At 39.7% G+C, this 22789-nt stretch overlaps 2 protein-coding genes across 2 annotated transcripts in view; one reads left to right on the top strand and one right to left on the bottom strand.

The window, feature by feature from the left end:
- The window catches only part of PLPP6 (phospholipid phosphatase 6), a 2832-nt gene extending 2694 nt beyond the window's left edge, over nt 1-138 (bottom strand). The window contains exon 1 of the mRNA XM_006094134.2: nt 4-138. Within this exon, the coding sequence (XP_006094196.1) occupies nt 4-138 (135 nt within the window). The remainder of the gene's footprint in view (nt 1-3) is intronic.
- The window catches only part of SPATA6L (spermatogenesis associated 6 like), a 38749-nt gene that overhangs the window by 3665 nt on the left and 12295 nt on the right, over nt 1-22789 (top strand). Inside the window, exons 2-7 of the mRNA XM_014460381.2 lie at nt 477-614; nt 3777-3825; nt 4276-4317; nt 16721-16845; nt 18570-18647; nt 21889-22128. Coding sequence (XP_014315867.1) covers nt 477-614; nt 3777-3825; nt 4276-4317; nt 16721-16845; nt 18570-18647; nt 21889-22128 — 672 coding nt within the window. The remainder of the gene's footprint in view (nt 1-476; nt 615-3776; nt 3826-4275; nt 4318-16720; nt 16846-18569; nt 18648-21888; nt 22129-22789) is intronic.

Below are 22789 nucleotides of genomic sequence, written 5' to 3'. Positions count from 1 at the left end.
TGCGAGCAGGGACTTGAACTCGAACCTCTGGCCGCCGCCGCCGCGCCGTAGGCCGGGCTGCTGGGGCTGCTGCTGCTGCTGCTCGAAGGCGGAGGCGGCCAGGGCGCGAACCTCCACGTTTCTCCGGGGGCTCGGCATCGCGGCGGGCGGCCCGGACCCCAGGACCCAGACGGCTCCGGACAGGCTCCCCGGCCCTGCAGCCTCTTTCCGCTTCCGCACTGCTATCCCGGAGGGGCGGGGAGAGGAAGGCGCGAGAGGACGATTGTGACACCTGGCGGAGACGTGGGATGAAACTGGAATTCCAATTTGCAGAAGAAGAGGAGTGGGAGGGTGTTGTGGGGGTACCTATCAGGGGGTGCGGTAGTGGGGGGACTTTGACATTGTCTGTGGTTCGTTAGGGAAAATAGAGTTCCGTTTGAAAACAAACCAACCCTGTTCTCTATTTTTTTCTTTTTCTTTTCTTTTTTCTTTTTAAGATTTCCTGCCCAGGGGTGTTCCTTCCTGACAAGCAAGATGTGTACCTTGGGGTTTATCTCCTGAATCAGTACCTGGAGACAAACTGCTTTCCCTCTGTGTTCCCTATTATGATTCAGCAGAGGATGAGATTTCAAAAGGTGATCTTGACTTTCTCACTGCTAAATAAACATTTAAATGTTGCTGTCTGAAGATCATGTAGTGGTTCTCACAAAGGACACAGTTCTTATAAAGTTATTTTGTAAATTTCCTTTTAAAACATTGCTAGAAGGCCCCTGAGCACAGGGCAGAACCATTAGTTGGAAGACTTGCTTTTGCAGCCCAGGTCAGAGCCAAGTTCTGTCAACCTAGTGCTAAACACCGTGGTCAATGACGTTTTCTATTCTGGGAACTCCCATGGCATTTTCTAACTGGAGCAGAGACAGCAGTTTCTGAATGTTCTTGGAGATGTTAGAGGCGGTTGCATTACATTTAAGGCAGGATAATCAATAACTAGTGGACCTTAGAAACAAACCTTTTTTTAATTCGAACAAAATGATGAAAAACTATAACCCAAATTAGTTATATCCTGTATCTGAAATCCTATAACAAAACAAAAAGGCTCCTCAGACTTGAGTTTTCTTAGGCCATACTTGGTTTATTTATGATTATGATATAAACTAGAGGCCTGGTGCATGAAATTTGTACAGGGGAGGTGTCCCTCAGCCCGGCCCTGCACCCTCTCGCAATCTGGGACCCCTCGGGGGATGTCCGACTGCCAGTTTAAGCCCAATCCCCTGCAGCCTAACCAGCAGTCGGACATCCCACTCGAAATCCAGGACTGCTGGCTCCTAACTGCTCGCCTGCCTGATCACCCCTAACCACTCTGCCTGCCTGCCTGATCACCCCTAACCTCCTCTGCCTTGGCCCCTGCCGCGGCAGCTTGGTCCAGAAGGATGTCCAGAAGGTTGTTTGGCTGTCCGGTCTAATTAGCATATTATGCTTTTATTATTATAGATAGTCAAAAGCATTACCAATCTTTTCCCCACTTTGAAATATTAATTTTATTATTACACAATCACAGTCCTTTGAAGTTTTTGTTTTGGAATTTGGAAATTAATCAGTCTGATTCCTTGAACCTTGATAAATCTGATGATTTTGCCCCAAACAATATCACTGAGGTGGTTCTTTGGGGGAAGAGGATGAGTGTGGGAAGGCTCCAGGTAGTCTATCACTTTTAAAGGTATGGATGGTGGTGCCCAGAAAATGACCTGTTTTGACCTGAGAATACGAGAGGAGATGAGGATTGATTGCCTAAAGGGCTAGAGCTGTATGTAATATTTTAATCCATTACAGTATTAATTTAAATAAAGTCTACAAAACTGGTTGGATGATAGAGGAGAGGAACAAATGGATATTACCTTGGAACATACAGTTAGACTCCAAAGACACCTACTTCTACCATTTAAATGTTAGTAGTGGTAAAAAGTGGGTGGTAGAAACCCAGTCTATTCTCCCACCCCTACCCCACCCCCCAAGAATGTCCTTATGTTATCAATTTTAAGTTTGCTTCTATAAAAGATTTTAAAAATCTTTTTTTTTTTTGGTAAGAAGCCCAAGGGTACAAAGTCATAGAAGCCCAGAGTGATGAATTTGTAAATGACTGTGAAGGTCATTTAGTCCAACCTCCTTGACTTGTAGGAGAGGAGGGTGAGCCTCAGAGCCACATTCTGGAGGCCACTATCGCTCCATTGCAGAGCTGTGCTTATGAGAGTACTCGTCAGACATACCATGGGATATTTTTCATCTTATAAATTTTAATTAAATAAATGCTTTATTTTGTTTTTAAAATGCTTTACTTTAAATTTTGAAAATTGCCCTCTTGTGTGAGCTGTTTGGGTTCATACTCCAGCTTTCTTTCAGTTTGCTCCAGCTTTGGCTGTACCTGTTCCATTCTTTTGTTGCAAGTACTTGCGTCTGTTCTATTCTCTAAATGTAAATACTTGCAGCAAGGAGAGAAAACCTCTTCTCCTTGGACCTTCTGTGTAATTCAGAATTGAATGTGCTAAAGCATTTGGATAAACAAATTACTCCTGAAGACTGCATGAGCCCTTGTGCTTGAACAGTTCATGTTGGTCATTTACTCCCTAAGATCATACTTGAGGATATCCTTGGACATAGATGAAGGGAAGGGCTGAGATAGTTTAGGGGAGGAAATCACCCAGATGTCCAAGTCAGTAAATCCAAGTCAGTAACACAAAAATTACAGGGGACAGCCTCATTTTTGTAGTTAAAATAGACCTAGTTTTGAATTAAGAGCAGAGTTTAACCATACTTAGGTTTAAACACTATTTCAATCAGAACTTTAAAACCTGAAATTAAACTCTGCTGAAAACTTTTTTTTATAGTGCACTAGAATTCAAGGAGAGGGACATAGTATGCCTTTTATTTCAGTCCTATCCCAGGCCCTTTTGATCTAAAGGATGAAATGTGCAGACTTGGCATTGGCTAGACAGGTATCACAGTTATTTTCTTGTGCTTCGAGGCTTTAACTTACGAGGCTTTCCCTCTCTCTCACTATTTTTGAATTTTGTGGGAGTGTAGCTACTAGCACTTAGCTTTCCTTTTGTGATTCACATAGTTAGAATTTTTATTTATGTGTTGTTGTTTTTTAGCACAACCAATCCCTTGACAAGATAAGTCATTCATTCAGTTAACATTTTATGAATATCTGTGGTATGCAGATTGTGTTTTAGGTATTCAAGACTCTTTGAGGTTGATGCCAGATATGCTTTTAGCAACTAACTGTAGGGCTAGGTCAAGTTGATAACATTTTGAGCATGTGGTAGATTCAGCTAACGTAGATTTTCCTGGCACTTGGTATTGTTTTACTAATTCTCATTCATTTATCCTATAGTCATTTGTTGAATTTTTTAAAATATATTTTATTGATTTTTTTACAGAGAGGAAGGGAGAGAGATAGAGAGTTAGAAACATCGATGAGAGAGAAACATCGATCAGCTGCCTCCTGCACACCTCCTACTGGGGATGTGCCCGCAACCAAGGTACATGCCCTTGGCCGGAATCGAACCTGGGACCTTTCAGTCTGCAGGCCGACGCTCTATCCACTGAGCCAAACCGGTTCCGGCATTTGTTGAATTTTTAACCACATACCTGTTAAAGGTATTTCTGCTGAATCCTAAAATATTATATGGCTGGATTTGATATGTGTTAATTATTTGGAAGAATGTAATCTATAATTTCTGTAAGTATATATTAATGAAACTTTGACAATTTATTTTCCTCATTTTTTTCTCCTGCAGTTATTTGAAAATGCAATAGATCCTGGAGCTGTAGCAGACATTTTAGAAAGTAGGTACTCTCCATCCCTCCCCAACCCTCCCAAAAAAGAGAAAGACTATTACATTGTGTGTCTGTAATTCACAGATATAAAATTCTACTATTTTCTAAGTTGTGATACTTCCCTGTTTGATCTATGTTAATACTCAAGAGAGCCTGTAAAATTTGAATCATGTTTTTTATTTGATTACAAATTCTTTTCTAGATATAGATAAGATATACTAGAAGATACAATCTACTTGTTTATTTTTTATTTTATTTATTTAAAAAAATAAATAACAATATATTTAATTCCCATTAATTCCACTGTTGAGAATTCAAAACTGGTTAATTGCCCCTAACCATGGTGCTGTTTAAATTAAATGGGAATTAAATGGACTGTTATAGCAGTTTTAAACCTAGCAATTAATGAAAACTTTGGCAATTTTCTAAAGTATTAAAATCTATTTTTTTCTTTTTTAGGTATTTTAACCAGGTTTGAATTAATACAGCTAGTGCCTCCAGGTAATGTGCCAGTAAATGCATTTCTAAATTAGCTTTTTTAAAATTTAAAAGGATTTTGGCATGACAAAATAAGGACTGGTATTTAAAAGTTGTCCCTTATATAATACTCACTATTTCTCACCTCCCACCCCCTCATCAGTCAGTTTCATTTTGTCCTCTTTCAGAAGAGTAACTTTATGGGTTTGGTGGTTTTATGACTTTCCATATTTTTATAACTTTAATTATTATAAAACTAGTAGTCCTGCACACGAATCCGTGTCCCAGTAGCTCACTGCTGCCCTCCTGTAGCTCTCTGCCTGCTGCCCCACCCTCCTGTGACTCCCCCCTCCCCCCCCGCCCTTCCTCCCCTTCCCCCCCACCCTCCCCTCATAGCTTGTTGTCCTGCCCACTCCTGTAGCTCTCCGCCGCCCGGTTGTAGGTCGCTGCCCCACCCTCCTGCTGATCCGTGATCTGGTCGTTACGCGGTCGGTCGTTACATAATGACCATTTGCATATTAACATCTTTATTATATAGGATACTTTTTTCCATCCTGGCTCAGCTTCTTTCAAGTTTTTGCCTTTGACTATGTTTTAATTGTGGTGTGTGAGTGTGTATGTACGTAAAGCCCAAAGCTATCTTCTCTACTAGTTGCTACAGCAGGGTTGGCAAATCCAGCAGCTCTGTTTCGTATGACTCATGAGCTAAATCTCTACACTTTTAAAATTGAGATTTTATTCATATACTATAAAATTTACCACTTTAAATACAATTCAGTTGTTTTAGTATGCTTACAAGGTAGTGCAAGCTAGTGATCACTATCTAATTCCAGAAATTTTTATTACTTGGAAATAGACCCCATACTCATTAGCCGTCACTCATTATTCCTTCCTTCCCATAGCCCCTGGCCACCATTAATCTACGTTCTGTCTCTGTCACTTTGCCTGTTCTGGATATTTCATGTAAATGGAATCAGACAACATATGGTCTTTTATGTCTGGCTTCTTTCAGTTAGCATGCTTCAAAGTTTATCCATGCTATAACATATATCAGTAATTCATTCCTTTTTATGGTAGAATAATATTCTTTTATATGGATACTAGAGGCCCGTTGCAGGAAGATTCCTGCAAGAATAGGGCTTCCTGAGACTGGAGCGAAGCTGAGAAGGGAGTGGAGCAAAGCTGAGAAGGGAGAGAAGCCCACCGAGGCGGGCTTCGCTTCCTTTTCCACTGCCTCGCTTCCTCCCATGTCCTCTGCTTCTCCTCCCTCCCATGTCTGCCACCTCGCTCCCTCCCTTCTCTGCCACTTCGCTCCCTCCCGTGTCCACTGCCTCAGCTCTGCTCCCGTCTCTGCTACCTCCGATCCGCTCCCTTCTCTGCCGCTTGGCTCCCTTCTGCACTGTCTTCAGTCTTCGCTGGGCACCTGTGTATGCAAATTAACTGCCATCTTTGTTGGGTTAATTTGCATACTCTTCTGATTGGCTGGTGGGCGTAGCAAAGGTATGGTCAATTATCATCTTTGTCTTTTATTAGTGTAGATATCACATATACAATTCTATTCTTTTATACGGATAAGTTTGCTTACCCATTCATCAGTTGATGGACACTGGGTTGTTTCTACATTTTGAATATTATGAATAATACTGCTATCAGCATTCATTAACAAGTTGTTGGGTGAGTACCTGTTTTCAGGTCACTTGGGTATACACCTAGGAGTGGAATTATTGGGTAGCTTCGTGCTTAACTTTTTAAGGAACTGCCAAACTATCTTCAGTTGTTACATTTTTAAATGGTTGGAAAGAAATTAAAAAATACAAATATTTAGTGATGTGAAAATTTTAAAATTCAAATTTCATTGTTCATAAAGTTTTATTGGAACACATCCATGTCCATTTGTTTAAGTGTTGTTCAATGGCTGCTTTCACACTGCAGTGAGAGTTGAGTAGTTATGACCATACTTAAAGCCTAAAATTTTTATTGTTCTGCCCCCCCCAAAAAAAACCCCACAAAAATAAAATAAAATAAAATCTTTATTGTCTAGACTTTTACAGAAAACATTTGTGACCTCTGTACTAGAATCATGGGGCTTTAGGGGGAAACGTTCTATGATGCCTTTGCTTTGTGGTATGTCTTGAATGCCTGGTGACCCGAGCTAGTGAGAGAATAGGAACTGCCATCTGGTGGCATCAGTTCTCATACATAGTCTCTCAATGTGGCTAATTATCTGGTGATTTTTTAGAGTCGTGTGTGTGTGTGTGTGTGTGTGTGTGTGTGTGTGAGAGAGAGAGAGAGAGAGAGAGAGAGAGAGAGAATGAATATACCTAAACATTTCTAATTCTCTTCTGATCTTTGCTATTATACATTTTTGCCTTTTCCCTTCCCCCAAATGAAAGAATCTTCATAGTTTTACCTTTTCATAAAAAGCATCCCCAAATGATGAGAAAACCTAGTTCTACATCGTTATTTTAAATAGCTATAAAAAGCTTCATTAATTTACTTATGTGCTTTTATAGGTCTATAAACAGTATGTAGATAACATTTTGGGTTTTGTTATTTCATTCTGCATTGTTTACTTGCTTGTAGTTTACTTGTTTGTCATTTTCAATAGCTATATATTTTTCTGTAGTCATAATTGTCCTTAAATTGGTATTGTTGAGCATTTAGTTTTCTTTGCCTTTCACATCTTTATAAAAATTATTTTTCCTCTTGGTATATTTGCAAAGAACAGAATTACTAGACTGAACCATGTCTTGTAACCTGGGAGTAAACCAATCCCCAGCAAGTTTCCACTACTTCACTGGCAGATGCCTCAGCTAAAGCAGAGGTAGCTGTGGAGGCTTTTATGAGAATCATAGGCCTGCCTACTGTCACTGTCCCTGGAGCAGGTCAAAGCCCCCAGTGGAGTGGATCCAGGAGTCTGTAGTTCTTTCTTCTGCCTCTTGGTTCATTAGCAGAAGCAGGTTCTGAAAACAGACAAGAACCCCTCTCTCCATGGATCTAGGGATAGACACTCTTGTTAATGTCATTTACTTTCTCAGGTAGGCATAACAGAGGGAAGATCAGAGATGTCTCCTACCTTCTTTTCAGAAATTCTCACTGAACGTTTTTCAGCCTAAAAGTGACAGGCCAAAATCAGGGCATTGAGGTGTGTTCTTTCCCCCCATAAGATTTTTTTCTTATTTGACCTAATTTTATGTTGAGACATAAATCCGCTAATTGACAAGTTTTATTTTAGTGTGCTAGGCCCATTTTAGTCTTATTCAATTTTACATGAATTGAAAAATTACCCAGTACCTAATATTCTCACTATAAAACATTTAATTAACACAAATTCTATGGAATAAAAGATGAATATGCAAATTGACTGAATGGTGGAAGGAGCGAGCAGTCACTATGATGTGCACTGACCACCAGGGGGAAGATGTTCAATACAGGAGCTGCCCCCTGGTGGTCAGTGTACTCCCACAGGGGGAGCACCGCTCAGCCAGAAGCCGGGCTCACGGCTGGCGAGCGCAGTGGCTGACTGCCGGCTTAGGCCCTCTCCCCGGAGGGAGCAGGCCTACGCTGTCAGTTGGACATCCCCCGAGGGTTTCCAGACTGCAAGAGGGCACAAGCCAGGCTGAAGGGACCCTCTTCCCCCAGTGCAAGAATTTTGTGCACCGGGCCTCTAGTTTTGTAAAATAAAAAGCTAAAGCCACAGCCATCAACAACCCCTGAAAATAATTACTATTAACAATTTGTTGTGTATCTTTTTAGGCCTTCAAAATATATTTAGCATAAATAATGCATTTAGTATATTCAAACAACCCTAAAATAATACATATATACACATATGTATCTCCAGTATTTATGATATGTATATTTAGTATTACATTTTGGTTAAATATATATATTCTGCAACTTGCTTTTTTAAAAAAATATATTTTTATTGATTTCAGAGGGGAAGGGCGAGGGAGCAAGAGACAGAAACATCAATGATGAGAGAGAATCATTGATCGGCTGTCTCCTGCATGCCTCACACTGGGGACCAAGCCTGCAACCCAAGCATGTGCCCTTGACCAGAATCGAACCCAGAACCCTTCAGTCCGCAGGCCGATGCTCTATCCACTGAGCCAAACCAGCTAAGGCTGCAATTTGCTTTTTTTTTTTTTTATTAACTAAGTTGTCTTTATTTTGTGTGTGTGATTAATCACTATGCTTTAATTATGTTCAATTTGTAACAATGAAATGGGGGGTCACCACAACATGAGGAACTGTATTAAAGGATGCACTTGGCCTCTAGTCATGCTTATAATAATTAGTCTCCTTGGTACCTCAAAAGTTGTAAACGCATGTTCACAGCCAGTAACCACCAAGAAGATGATCTCCCTAAGATTAGAACATCAGAAAAAGAGCAAGGAGAATGACTGACTTAAAAATGTGAACCCGACAGCATTACCTGTGAATACCCCACAGAGACTCAGCAAAAAAACAATGGAGGACTCCAAATCAGTAGCACGAATAATGCCAATGCCTTACATATTGACCACATCTCTCTGTGTGGCTGATAATCTGATCAGAAGGAGGGGAATTGTTAAAAACAAGACAACAGGCCCAAAATGAAGTTGCTTATGCTAAGTCCCACATCACCAAAGCCAAGACTTAACCAGAAATGTACTCTTAAACCAGTCAATCAGAAATCACCTGATCAGCACTAGATAGACCCCCACCATCCCCTAGACTAGAGGAAAGTAACTTTGCCACCAGCAGCCTACTTCTCTGCTTACTATAACTTTCTTTCCCCATTCTCTTCTGGCTATAAAAATGTTTCATTTTGTACAGCTTCTCAGAACTCCTTTTTATCTACTAGATTGCATGCTGCCTGATTTAAATTGATCTTTGTTCAAATATGCACTTAACATTTTCAGTATGTCTCAATTTATCTTGCAAAACAACCTAGACTTAGGCAGTGAGAGTAAACAAGGGATATATCCGACATTTCTCCTATTCATGTGATTCCCACAAAATAAGTCCTTGGCTCTTCCTGTCTGCCCTATGCAAAAATCAATCCATGCATGGAATTGATACAACAAACCTAAAAGAAATAAAACTACCGGAAAGATTATTGAACTCCTCTTCCAAAACCTGAAAGACACAGACAGGGAACATGCCATGTGTGACTAATGAAGCCTTATTTAATGAATCCATAAGGTCCCCAGCCTTCATTACCCTTTTTTTTTTTAAACTTCTTCAAGGAACTGCCAATTTATTTTTGAGTCCTCAATACAATGAATGCTTTCTTCTCCATTCCTTCCCTACTTGCCTTTAGCTATTCTTCAGGTTGAAAGGAGAGGGGAAAAGTCTCCTTAGCCATTTTCATCTATTTTGCTTTCACTTGTTTCCTCCTCTGGTTTCTCTTTAGAGAAACCTTCCAATGAGTAAATGCACATATGAATTCCAGGTGCAGAAATCCCAGATTCAAGTAGCACCTCTCCCCGAGTTTCTTCCCTTTGTAAGTAATAATATCATCCTCAGCAGTTTTTAATAAGATTATTTAACCGCTCTGCCAGTTACTTTTCCCAGTTCTCTCTGTCCTCTTAGCCCTTTAGTAACTCTTTGGAGACAAATACAGACAATAACTTGGGGGGCGGTAGCTATTTTTAGAATTGTCTGTGGTCTTGTTGAATATACCAGACATCACACTTTGTTTATTAAGCCAACTTAATTAGTTGAAACATCTTGATAATTTTCTATTGAATTTAGAAACCATGGATCGTATTTACTTTTATTTTAAAGTCACTTGCCTTTACACAATCAATACTTTATTAATGTAATCTTTATCTGGAGAGAATAATTTCAAAACTTGAAATCTCCCATGGTTGTATGCAAAAACTTTTTTTTGGCAGGGGAGAGGGGCAGTATCTGTTTTATATTTCCCCTATAAAACAAAAGATATTAGCAATAAGAAAAACTATTTAGCACTAAATAATAATCCATGATTAGACAGTCACATGACATGTGAACAAAATTTTAAAGCTGATAGAAAAGTGATTGGTATGTAAAAGGTAATAGATATACCCTTCTTTAAGCTAAAGTATTTCAACAAGGAGCTGTTTAGCTTAATATAGAAAGGAATATAAGACTGTCATCCTAATGCTTTGAATTTAGGAAATGTATTTCAAAATATTCAAGTTTCATTCATTCTTATGTTATTAAAAGAATCACAACTTAATAAAAATATGTTGACTAGAGTAAAATATTCTGAGTAAAGATTATCTAGATTCCTTAGGCTAACTCTTGTTTGTTTTTTGTAATATCTTTGATCTCATAAAAATATTTTTAAAATGTTCTGAGAAAAGATTATCTAGATTCCTTAGGCTAACTCTTCCATTTTGGGCTATGCATTATGTTGAAGGGAATATGATACAGAACCCAGACAGTAGCGAATGAGACTGTGAAAGCACCAGTTAACGACGACTTGCCAATTTGCTCCTTTATGTTTTAGAATAAGTCCTCTCTTTGACTTGCATAGTATTCTTCTAGCAAAAAAAGAGAAAGTAAGTAAATGGAAATATTGAAAGAATAAGTCTTTTGACAGACCCATTTGAAAAAACAAAAAACAGTCCCTCACAAGTACCTTTCATTAAAATACAAATAAGAAATAATAATTATGAGAAAATATTCAAAAAATTGTTTCACTCGTATTCTACCTAATAAAAGATAAAAAGGGTAATTGACCGTACCTTCATTACGCTTCCCATTGGCTAATCAGGGAGATATGCAAATTAACCGCCAACAAAGATGGCGGCTAATTTGCATACTTCAGGCAGGGCGGGACAGCGCCAGACGCCATCCGGACCCCCGTGTGCAGCCCTGGGCAGCCGGGCTTAGGCGGCGCGATCGCGTCACCTAAGCCCCGCCCCCAGTCGGGACGCTCGTGTGCCACCTAAGTCCCACACTGTTTAAGCCCCGCCACCAGCTGGGATCCCCGTGTGCCGCCTAAGCCCCGCTGCCACCTGGGATCCCATGGCGATCCCAGAGCAGAAAAGTTCCCCACAGGCAGCACCCAGCAGGGCCTGCCCCCGGTCTCTGCAGTGATCTGGTGATCTATGAGCAGGAAAGTGCAGTCTGCAGGCAGCACCCCACCCTGGCCACAGCTCAAGCGAGAGAAAAAACACGCAGTGGAGGCCAGGAGCCTGAGAGATCAACACAGAGGGGCACCTGCTCCAAGCCTCCACAGTGTGCACGAATTTTGTGTACCAGACCTCTAGTAAATATATAAAAGCAATTAGACCACAACTTTAATGCTGAAAATAAATACAGTGAATTAGTTATCTGACTAATTCAAGATATCAACAAGGATGTGTAAACAATAGGCTATAAAGTCACCCCATGATGTGTCAGAGCTTGGAATTTGTAAAAGATGCAGTTCACTGAATTGCTAGCTTAATTGTGCGAACTGCTGTTGCTATTAAAAGTTGATTTTTAAAACTTTATTTGATTTCTCTACCGCATCAACACCCACAGCTTAAAGTCTCCTAATTATAGTTATAAATTTAAAAACACTATACACGGAAAATCTCAGAATTCTAATAATGAAATATGAAATTGAAGGGGCATCTTTAAATTATCTATATATCCTATCTAATAATAGACAAATAGGGTAATTAACCATACCTCCGCTACGCTTCCCATGGGCTAATCAGCACAATATGCAAATTAATCGCCAACAAGATGGTGGTAAATTTGCATACTGAAGGCGGGCAGTAGCGCGTGAGGCCGTCCACGATCATGGGACCCGGATCCGTGACCTGGCAGGCAGGGCGGCAGCGCTTGAGGCTGTCCGTGGTCCTGGGACCCAGATCCGTGACCTGCCGGGTGGGGCGGCAGCACGCAAGACTGCCCACAGTCCCAGGACACAGATCCCTTGTTGGGGTCCCGCCCTGGCAGGTCCAGGGGCTCCCCAAGGTGTGGATGGAGTTGGTGAAGAATGAAGGACACAGAGGCAGCGTTTAGGTGATCATCATAGCCAGGTTCCTCTAGCCAGGATCTCCAGCCAAGTTCTGTAGCCAGGTTCTCTTGCCATGTTCTCTCGCTAGGTTCTCCAGCCAGGTTCTGTCCAGGTTCTCTAGCCATGTTCTCTCACTAGGTTCTCCAGCCAGGTTCTGTCTGCAACTTGCTTTTTAAAATTTAATATATTTTAGACTGCCATATGTTTTTCACATGACCAGAAATCCATCTGTGGGAAGGTTGCAAGAATTGTTTAAAACTATGATGATTGGAGAATATTGAAGCTGGGTATATGCATACTGTTATAACTCAAAAGTTAATCAGATACAAAATGGAGGCTATATTATATACTTGTTTTCCTTTTGTCTACAGTCCCTCAATTTCAGAGTGCAATTAAATTTGAATTGCTCAAAATAACAATTTTACCCAGTTTCAGATGTATTGCAGACTGATCCATTACTTTGTCCAACATGTTTACTGAGGGTATATATGCCCTACACTGTGCCACTTCCTGGTATCACGCAGGCGGCACCAGTCACAGAGTGGCAGTGATAAACCCTCTTGATCTGCTAGTCCCTGATGCGAGATAATTATGTGAAAATGATTTGCTTGAAGTCTCGCGTGGACTGCACCACGTGGTCACATGGGCCACATTTGGTTTTACAGGGACCAGTTCTTCATTGGCTGACTGGTTACCTTTTCATTTTGCTGTATATATTACTTTACTGTTTTATACTTTTTCATGTTGTTTTCAAACAGACTTATTATAGTCAGAAGACAGATTATGATAATTAAACTAATGGTACAGGTACCTCAGATGTGTATACAGCTTTGCTGCTAAGGAAAGAAGAGGTCCAATGATTTGGCTTAGGAGCAATAGACTCCCTGGTTCTTCAGTTTACAAAGATGGGAAAAAGTGAATGAACACAGGGGGGCAGCATAATCCTGGTTGACAGTGAGCTTGGTGCTTTTATTGACTCAAAACCTCTACTTTGGAATGTGTCGTATATATTCAGCCCAGCTGTAAAATGCTATTTTAGTGGGCACCTGTTCCCTGATTCAGAGTTTGATTTTATACTTTGTCATGATGCTTACTAGGCATCAGCAGGAAATAACTTTTGCCTTAGATGATGTGTGTGTGTGTGTGGTATTTTTTGTTGTTGTTAATCCTCACCCAAGGGTATTTTTCCCACTGATTTTTAGGGAGAGTGGAAGGGAAAGGAAGAGACACACACACACACAGAGACATCGATGTGAGAGAGACACTTCAATTAGTTGCCTCCCACACACGCCCCGACTGGGGCTGGGGATTGAGCCTGCAACTAAGGTATGTGCCCTGACTGGAATTGAAACGTGACCCTTCAGTCCGTGGGCCGACACTATAACCACTGTGCAAAGCTGGCTAGGGCAGATGATCTGGTTTTGAATTTCTACTTTGCCAGGTGGCATCATGACAAGTGTCTTAAACTCTCAAAGCCTCAGTTTCCTTATTTGCACAAAAGGAATCAAATGAGACCCCATATTGGGAAGCAAGCTGTCAATTCTGATATGCTTTATAAATGCTAGATATTTCTGGAACCAATATTTTTATTAAAATTATTTTTCTTGAAATCTCATTTGTTTTCTTTTGGGGGGAGTACTTGTTCACTGGTGGTATTGATGATGTCCCTGTCTGTGCCATTAGCCTGTTAAGAACATGATGGAGTTTTTTTCAGACATTTCGCTTGGCCTATGAGAATTGCTTAGCCTGTGTATATGCTTATTATTTACAACCGAGGCTCTTGCTATAATAATCCTGTGGTGTGCTGACATTTTTACACTGATAATAGCAGGTAAACACATACGCTCTGCACTTCATATGTGTTTGTTATTTGTCCTCACAATAGCCCTAAGATGCAGGTACTGTTATGAGTTTTACATTTTCCTGAAGAGGAAACTGAAGTTAAGGAGTTTACATAATTTGTTCAAAGCCACATCACTAGTAATCGGTGAAGCAAGGATTCAAACCCAGCTCTGTCTGAATCTAGAAGTTGAGTTCCTAACCAGTGTACTGTAGGCTTCAGTAGAAAGTTGTATTTTGTTGCTAGTGATGGGTGAGGAAATGGTCACATCACTTCCATTTTTTGTTTGCACTTCTGAGATCACTGAATGGAGGAAGTCTCTCTGGCCAGTAAAAGTGAAGAGCAGTTGAAAGGCTCCATCTAATGTATTTATAACATCACAGTGTGTGGAGATTGGATTTGAGTGCAGAAAGAATAGAAGAAGGGTGACCAGCTAGGACAGTGATGGTGAACCTTTTGAGCTTGGCATGTCAGCATTTTGAAAAACCCTAACTTAACTCTGGTGCCGTGTCACATATAGAAATTTTTTGATATTTGCAACCATAGTAAAACAAAGACTTATATTTTTGATATTTATTTTATATATTTAAATGCCATTTAACAAAGAAAAATCAACCAAAAAAATGAGTTCGTGTGTCACCTCTGACACGCGTGTCATAGGTTCGCCATCACTGAGCTAGGAGGTCATGACAGTAGTCCAGGAGAGAGGGGATGGGGGCTTGGACTAGGGTAGTAGTAGCTATAAAGATGGAGAGAAGGGGACAGTTTTTAGATTTATTTTGGAGACAGAGTCAACAGGACTTGCTAATGGATTGATGTAAGGAGTGAAAGAGTAGAATCAAGGATAAACTCTAGATTTTTGGCTTGAGCAACTGATTCCTCTGATGGGAAGATAGAGAAGAACTTATTTGTGGGGGGAAAAAAATCAAGAGTTCTATTTTGGACCTGTTTGGATACACTATAAGACATTTATGGTGAGACCTGAATGATGAATAAGAGTAGAATCAAGGATAAAGCCTAGATTTTTGGTTTGAGCAACTGATTCCTCTGATGGGAAGATAGGGGAGAGCTTATTTGTGGGGGGAAAAATCAAGAGTTCTGTTTTTGGATACACTATAAGACATTTATGGTGAGGCTTGAATGACGAATAGGATCTCAACAAGATGGGAAGGAAGAAAAGACATTTTAGAAGGAACAGCCCAAGCTGAGCAAGTGCATAGAAGAGGAGGGAAAGAGACCTTGTTAGCTTATTGTGGCTGGAGATGTCTGAGAGGGGAAGAGTAGAAAGAAAGGAAAAAAGTAGAAAGAAATTATGATGAAAAATCTAGAATGCTTTCTTTTACACATTTATCCTTACAAGAACCCAGCAAGTGGAATGAATAGGAAGAAATGAATTCATTGTATTATTTGATAGAAGGTGAGTTATTTTCTACAGTTGATATACCAAGAATTCCTGTCACAAATAAAATGGCGGTCACCAAACGGTAATGTTACCTCATGGACTACGTTACTCTTTTGGCAGCACTCTGTACAGGGGCCGCTCTCAGTCCAAACCACTGGTGTAGCACCTGCTGTGTAGACAAGGAGGGCTCAGCTGGCAGCTGCTCCATCCTTTAGTTCAGCCATTCTCAATCCTACTAGACCTAAGATCTTCTTTTGGTAGTGAGTATTTTGTAGCATCCTCTTACCATATTGAAATACTAGTAAATAGTAATAGTTAATAGAACCAACTTATACAAATCACAGTATTTGAACTGTAATATAAAGGAGAAATGAAAAGAAAGTGATGTAAAATAAAATGACATGCATATTAACATGTGAACGTTGAGCATATTGAAGTATTTAGATGTGACGTGATTTTCAAAATGCCCAAAGGATCTCAGTAAAGATCCAAACAGCAAAGTACAGTTTTTCCTTCATGTACGCAGTAACCGCATTCCTGAATATCCAGTGTATTTTAAAATTGTGCAAAAAAGTGCTTTGTGTTTATATGTAACAGTTAGGTTCCAGGCTCTGATAGTTATAAAATAGCTTCTCACTTGGAAGAATGTCTGGCAGGATGTTAGAAGGTTGTGCAGGAGTGTCTTGAGCATTGCAGGGGCTGTTAACTACCCTGGTGTTGGCACCCGCCCAGCTCTGCTCTGAGCCACTGGGACATTAGCATCCCTATGAACACATTGAACTCCAGTCTGCACTGTATCTTTTGCATGAACAGGGCATTGTCTGCCTTATTCCTATTCTACCCTTAGGCCTGGCCCATGGTATGTCCTTAGAAAACATTTGTTGAAGGAAAGAATGGATGGATGGATGGATGGAAAGAAATTTTCCTCTTTGTTCTGTTTTGTAGAACAACCCTTTAGATAGTGTTTTATCTCTGTCAGGACAGTGGGGAGGGTTTTGAAACTTGTCCATGAGATAAAAAGTAGTAGAAGTCATCTGACTCTTGAATAACAGGTACTGCATTCAAAATGTCTATTTTTATCTGTGTGCCTTCTCTGCTATCACCTATCTAAGCTTTTATTTTGTTAAACTTGGGATGTAGATACATCATTTTTCAGAACATAAATCTACTTCTGACTTTTCTTCTTCCTTCCTAGTGTGGGAAGAGTTGGCCTACTATGAAGAAAACACACGGGAATTTCTTTTTCCTGAGCCCAAGCTGACACCTTCAATCCCTGGCATAGGTAGGGAGGTGCTCATGAAAACGGCTGCAGGTTTTCCAGTAAGTGATCTGTGCCCAGCTGGCTTCTGTTGGAAAAGCAATTCTTAGGACCTGAGCATTTTATTCCTGATAGGGCTTGCTCTTGGACTGATCACTTTATCTTGGTCAGTGCCCCTGTTAATTCCGTTTAGCAGTCTTGTTTAGATGCCCCACTCGGAATGCCAAATTACACTGATTCCCATTATTGATCTGGGAGGTGGGAGTCTTACCTAATCTGGCTAAATCATTGCCATATTCACACTGTCACATAATTATAAGGATGATTTTTTTTTACTTCCTCTGAATGCAGATTAGCTGAAAGATTTTGTCAATTTAATTACAGCTATTATTTTAGCAGTAATAAGAGTAGATAGGGTAGTAATAGTAATAATGCTCCTTCTCATTTATTTTGCCCATTGGTTTTTCATATGATATCTTATTTTCCCCATAACAGTTCTCAGGTGAGCTGAGGCAGATACTATGGCCTCCACTTAATGGAGGGGAAACTGGCAGAGGTTCACTGACTGGTACTAACGAAGGATATTAAAAGATAGGGCAGTTATTCAATCAATAACCTAATAGCTTGGGGGCATTATCTGAACCCAAATTTGAATATTCATTTTGATGTTATCTGTGATAATTTCTGACTCTGCAGCAACTCTGTTGTTGGAATGCCTGGGTTCAGTAACCAGCTTTGCCATCACTAGGTGGACAAGTTACTCTCTGTGTCTTAGTTTCCTCCTCTACAAAGTATAGATACTGGATATTACTAGTACCCACTTTATGGGGTTGTTTTGAGGATTAGATGAGTTACTATATGCTCTGTCTTTTGGTTTTGTTCCATCCACCAAAAGGGTGGATTACAAACTGGACAAGTTACTCTCTGTGCGAGCCGACTTAACTCGTTTATAGATACTGGATATTACTAGTACCCACTTTATGGGGTTGTTTTGAGGATTAGATGAGTTACTATATGCAAAGCACTTAGGTCAGGGCATATAATACAATTTATGTAAGTGTTTAGCTATTCTTATTAAGTATATGTTATACTAGTATTTTATTTTTCATCTTTATTGCTGTCTAATTGAAAAATAAAAATTGTATCCATTTAAAGTGTACAACTTGATGTTTTTATATATATCTACATTGTGAAATAATTGCCACACGCTAATGATCATATCCATCATTTACTGTTACTAGTTACCATTTTCTTTTCTTTTGTGGTGAGAACATTTAAGGTCTACCTTCTTAGAAATTTCAAATATAAAATATAGTATTGTTAACTATAGTCACATTACTGTACATTAGATCCCCAGAATTTATTCATCTTGCATAATGAGACATTGTACCCTTTGACCAACATCTACCCATTTCCCCCATCCTCCAGCCCCTGGCAACCAGCATTATACTTTCTGCTTCTGTGAGTCTGACTATATTAGATTCCCTATATAAGTGAGATAATACAGTATTAATTTTTTCGTGTCTGGCTTATTTCACTTAGCATAATGTCTACCAGGTTCTTCTATGTTGTTGAAAATGGTAAGATGTCCTTCTTTTTAAAGGCCGAATAATATTTCATTGTGTACATATATTTGTTATGTGCATATTTTAGGTAATGAATATGGATAATGCCAACCACACAAAAGAGCAATTAAATTCTTGCACGATTTCAAATTAGGATGAGATAGGCAGAAAAACTGTTTCCAGTAATTTTGTTTGCTTCTTTTATGCTGTTTTATTTTTAGGGTATTGCTCCAAAAATAGAGTTTTCTACAAGGACAGCCATCAGAGAATGTGTGTTTCTGCATAGAAACAGATTTTTTGTAAGTATAACCAAGAAGCCAATAATAGAAATGTCAGGAATTTTCTCCACAAATTTAAAAAACTCAGTTTACCAAGTTTAGATGCAACTGGATAAATAAAAACCTGGAGACTTATTGCTAGTTTTGAATTTATTCAAACTATTTGCTCTGCCTGTCACATTAGACTGAGTATGTTTGGCACATATTCATCAAGGTATAGTTGGGGGAGCAGAATGATCTAGGGTTAAGATCACAAGTTTGATGTGTAAACTAGTTAGCTTTTTTGGTTGTTGTTTCATGACTTTTATTCTTTTTTGTCACTGTTGTTAATCCTCACCCGAGGATACTTTTCCATTTCTGGAGAGAGTAGAAGGGAGAGGGAGAGACAGACAGAGAGAAACATCTATTTGAGAAAGATACATCGATTGGTCACCTCCTGCAAGTGCCCCAACCAGGGCTGGGATCGAGTCTGCAACTGAGGTACATGTCCTTAACTGGTATCAAAGCCGGGACCCTTTAGTCCATGGGCCAACGCTCTACCCACTGAGCCAAACTGGCTAGGGCAGTGGTCGGCAAACTCATTAGTCAACAGAGCCAAATATCAACAGTACAACGATTGAAATTTCTTTTGAGAGCCAAATTTTTTAAACTTAAACTATACAGGCAAGTACATTGTTATTAACTTAATTAGGTTACTCCTAAGGCTTAGGAAGAGCCACACTCAAGGGGCCAAAGAGCCGCTTGTGGCTCGCGAGCCGCAGTTTGCCGACCACGGGGCTAGGGCAATGACTTTTATTCTTGATCGTATGAACAGTAGTGTTTCCGTCTCCCTTACGCTGAAGCTGAAGCTCAGAGTTGTATTCATGGCCATTGTTGGTAACCATGAAGAGTCTTGGGCATCCATAAGCACTACCTCTATTTCCCTCTCTTGTTCAGCCCTAACTTCCCCTTCACTCTGATTTATTTCCATGTTTCTTTTTATCTTATTGTACACAAATTTTGTAACCCTTTAAAGTCCTTTCTAGGACAGTCTGGAAGTGAATGAATGTAATTTGTAAAGCTTCTTTAAATACTTGTTGTTTTTTTTTTAATATATTTTATTGATTTTTTACAGAGAGGAAGGGAGAGAGATAGAGAGTTAGAAACATCGATGAGAGAGAAACATCGATCAGCTGCCTCCTGCATATCTCCCACTGGGGATGTGCCCCCAACCCAGGTACATGCCCTTGACCGGAATCGAACCTGGGACCCTTCAGTCCGCAGGCCGACGCTCTATCCACTGAGCCAAACCGGTTTTGGCTCTTTAAATACTTGTTATCCTAAATCTTGCCTGATCCTCTAGAACAGTGGTCGGCAAACTGCGGCTCACGAGCCACATGCGGCTCTTTGGCCCCTTGAGTGTGGCCACGAAGTTTCAATCGCACTGTACGTGTGCGCCCGCACGTGGTATTTTGTGGAAGAGCCACACTCAAGGGGCCACAGTTTGCCGACCACTGCTTAAAAATGTGGGCTGTGGATACTGAATGACAAGGGTCTGTGCAAATCCATCAATCCTGTGGGCATTATAACTCCTATAATTGGAGACCAATGATTACTTTTAAGGAAAGCATTAGCTGCTTTTTAGTTTTTCTTTCTTTACCCACTACTTTCTTCAATCTGTTTGATATGTGCACAGTGAGTTTTTCAATCTTTTTTCTTTAAAACCTCCTAATATATATCTTCATTTTAAGCCTTAACTTTTAAAAGTAGTATCTTTTATTCTTTCTTATAACAGAAGTATCCCACTTATTTTGAAAAATTATAAAATATGAATAAGCAAAAGGACATAAAAATTATGTTATTCTTACTATCTAGAGATGATATGACTAATTTTTGAGTATATTCTGCTATACAACACACTTTTATTTTAAGAAATTAACATCATACTATTTTGTACCCTTTCTTTTTTACTTAATATACCATGCACATGTCCTGATGTCCTTAAGTACTTTTATACCAGGCCAATCTTCATGGCTTCATTGCCATTGCACGGTAGTGCCATAATTTGTTTGGCCAATCATTTTCCTATTGTTGGGCACTTAGCTGACATGTCACAGTCCAGTCAGAAAACAAACCACACATGTTATTTTAACAGAAAGATTTCATGTAAAAGAGAAAGGCTAAATAGGGGATGGAATGCTGAGAGGTAAAGGGTAACACTGAAGTGATGGGGATAGTGACCGCAGGAAGCAGCTCCACCCATAAGGCTGAGGAAACAAAGGGAAGAGCGTGGAAGCTTGAGGAAGAGAACCCATAGAAAGGGGACCCCATAGCAAAGGGACCTGGGGAGAGGCTGCCTTCCTGGGTGCTTCTTCAGGAAATCAAAGGTAGGACTTCGATGAGCTGGGACTCAGACCTCTAAGGAGGGACACTGCTCATTGCTGGTGCCTCGGATTCCATGGGGCGAGATTCAAATCCCTGAGTGCTGGAATGCCTGAGGGGGGCACAATGAGACTAGTTCCGGGATTATTGGAGTGGGGAGAACTATAAACTGGAACCATTTGCTGTTGCCAAGGTGAAGAATGGTTGCTGGGGTGATGCTGTCAGGAATAGGATGCAAAACTGGAAGTGGCCAGCTCTGTCTTCCTGATTCTGTCTTGCAGTCTCCCTCTAGTGCTTTCTAGTGGTAGAGCCTAACAATAGCTGGAAAAGCACAGGGGGTTTGCAGAGTGCCAGCCCTCCTATCATGAAGCTGAGTATAGAAAGGTGGGTTTGGGACAGGGGAAAGACACTTGCTTACTCACCGTTCACCAATGTGGTTGGTTTCTCACTTTGGAACTGTTATATAAGAATTTTTTTTTAGCTAAATACATAGCCATAATTATTTCCTTATAATAAATTAGTTGAAGTTAAATGGCTGGATCCAAGTATATGCCAGTTCTCAATCTCAATATCTCTTGATGTCTTTCTATAGATCAATCATCTATCTATAACTGGGGGAAGTGTCTGATACTTTCCAACTGTCTCCTAATGCAAATAAATCTCACTGGTATTTGAAATATAACATACTAGTGAGTTATAAATACTAGTGATGTTAAGCTGAACTGAAGAAAAATTAAGTAGAGAAATGCCCTTCCTTGAGTTCCTGTTTTATAAATCTAAGGTGTTCAGTCTTCTACCTTAGTTAACAAAGTTCAATTAAATGCAGTAATATTCTGCTTGAATCCGCCCCCCCCCCCCAATTTTTGTTTTTAAAAGAATTGTTTCTCCTTTTTGGTTCCAGGAAGAAATATTTAAGTCACGAAGGCCTTTATTTACATCATATGGACCAACATTCCCCTTAAAAAATAAACATATGAAGCGAAGAGAAATTAATCTCAACAGATTGCCCCAATGCGTACAATTCTGGGAGCCCTGTCCATATTCTACCAGACGTTTCTTCCAGGACCAACCAGCTCAACTGAACCTTGGAAATAATTTCAGAATCCCTGGAGAAAGCAAACCTCCATTTGTAGTTAGACATGTGAGCCTAAAATTATTTATCAGAGTTCTTTGGGATGGTGAGGTTGTGAATGAGTTCAGAATACAAGAAGTTTGCAGTATAAAAATAATTGGGTAACATTAAAAAGGGAATTCAAACTGAATAGTAATGATGATTAAACTATGTTATCTTTCTAGAATCATATTCAGGAAGCTCTATAGAGATGTCTTGTACAGAGGATTTGCTCAGTAAATGTCAGCCATCCCTGTGTTTAATTTTCGAAAATTATTGAGTGTGATGTCTACACGTGGCAACTCACCATTTATCCAGAAGAATCAGTGAACTGATGGGTGCAAGACACATACAAAGGCTGGCATATACTCTGTACAATCTAAAACTAAAGTTTCATCAGTTTCAAAGGAAACTGCTTGAGTTTTTTAAATAAGGTTGTTGCTAATTAGCCATACTTTAAAGAGCAGGGGAAAAAAATGTATCTGCAGGAAGAAGCAATGATGTGTCATATCCAAAACCCTTGATCAACCTTCAGGGAGAAGTGGGCAAATTTAATAACATTAGTTCTTTTAGTCTCCTTAATTTTTTTAACTATTATAAAAGTAATGGAAAATGTTCAAAAAAAATTACCCATAGGTTCACCAGTATAATAAAAATAAATAAGTATTTAATTAAATGCATTTTCTTTAAT

This window comes from Myotis lucifugus, unplaced genomic scaffold (assembly GCF_000147115.1).
Source record: "Myotis lucifugus unplaced genomic scaffold, Myoluc2.0 scaffold_130, whole genome shotgun sequence".
NCBI lineage: Eukaryota > Metazoa > Chordata > Mammalia > Chiroptera > Vespertilionidae > Myotis > Myotis lucifugus.
Note: the sequence above shows the minus strand (reverse complement) of the source record. Positions and strands in the feature narration are given on the sequence as shown.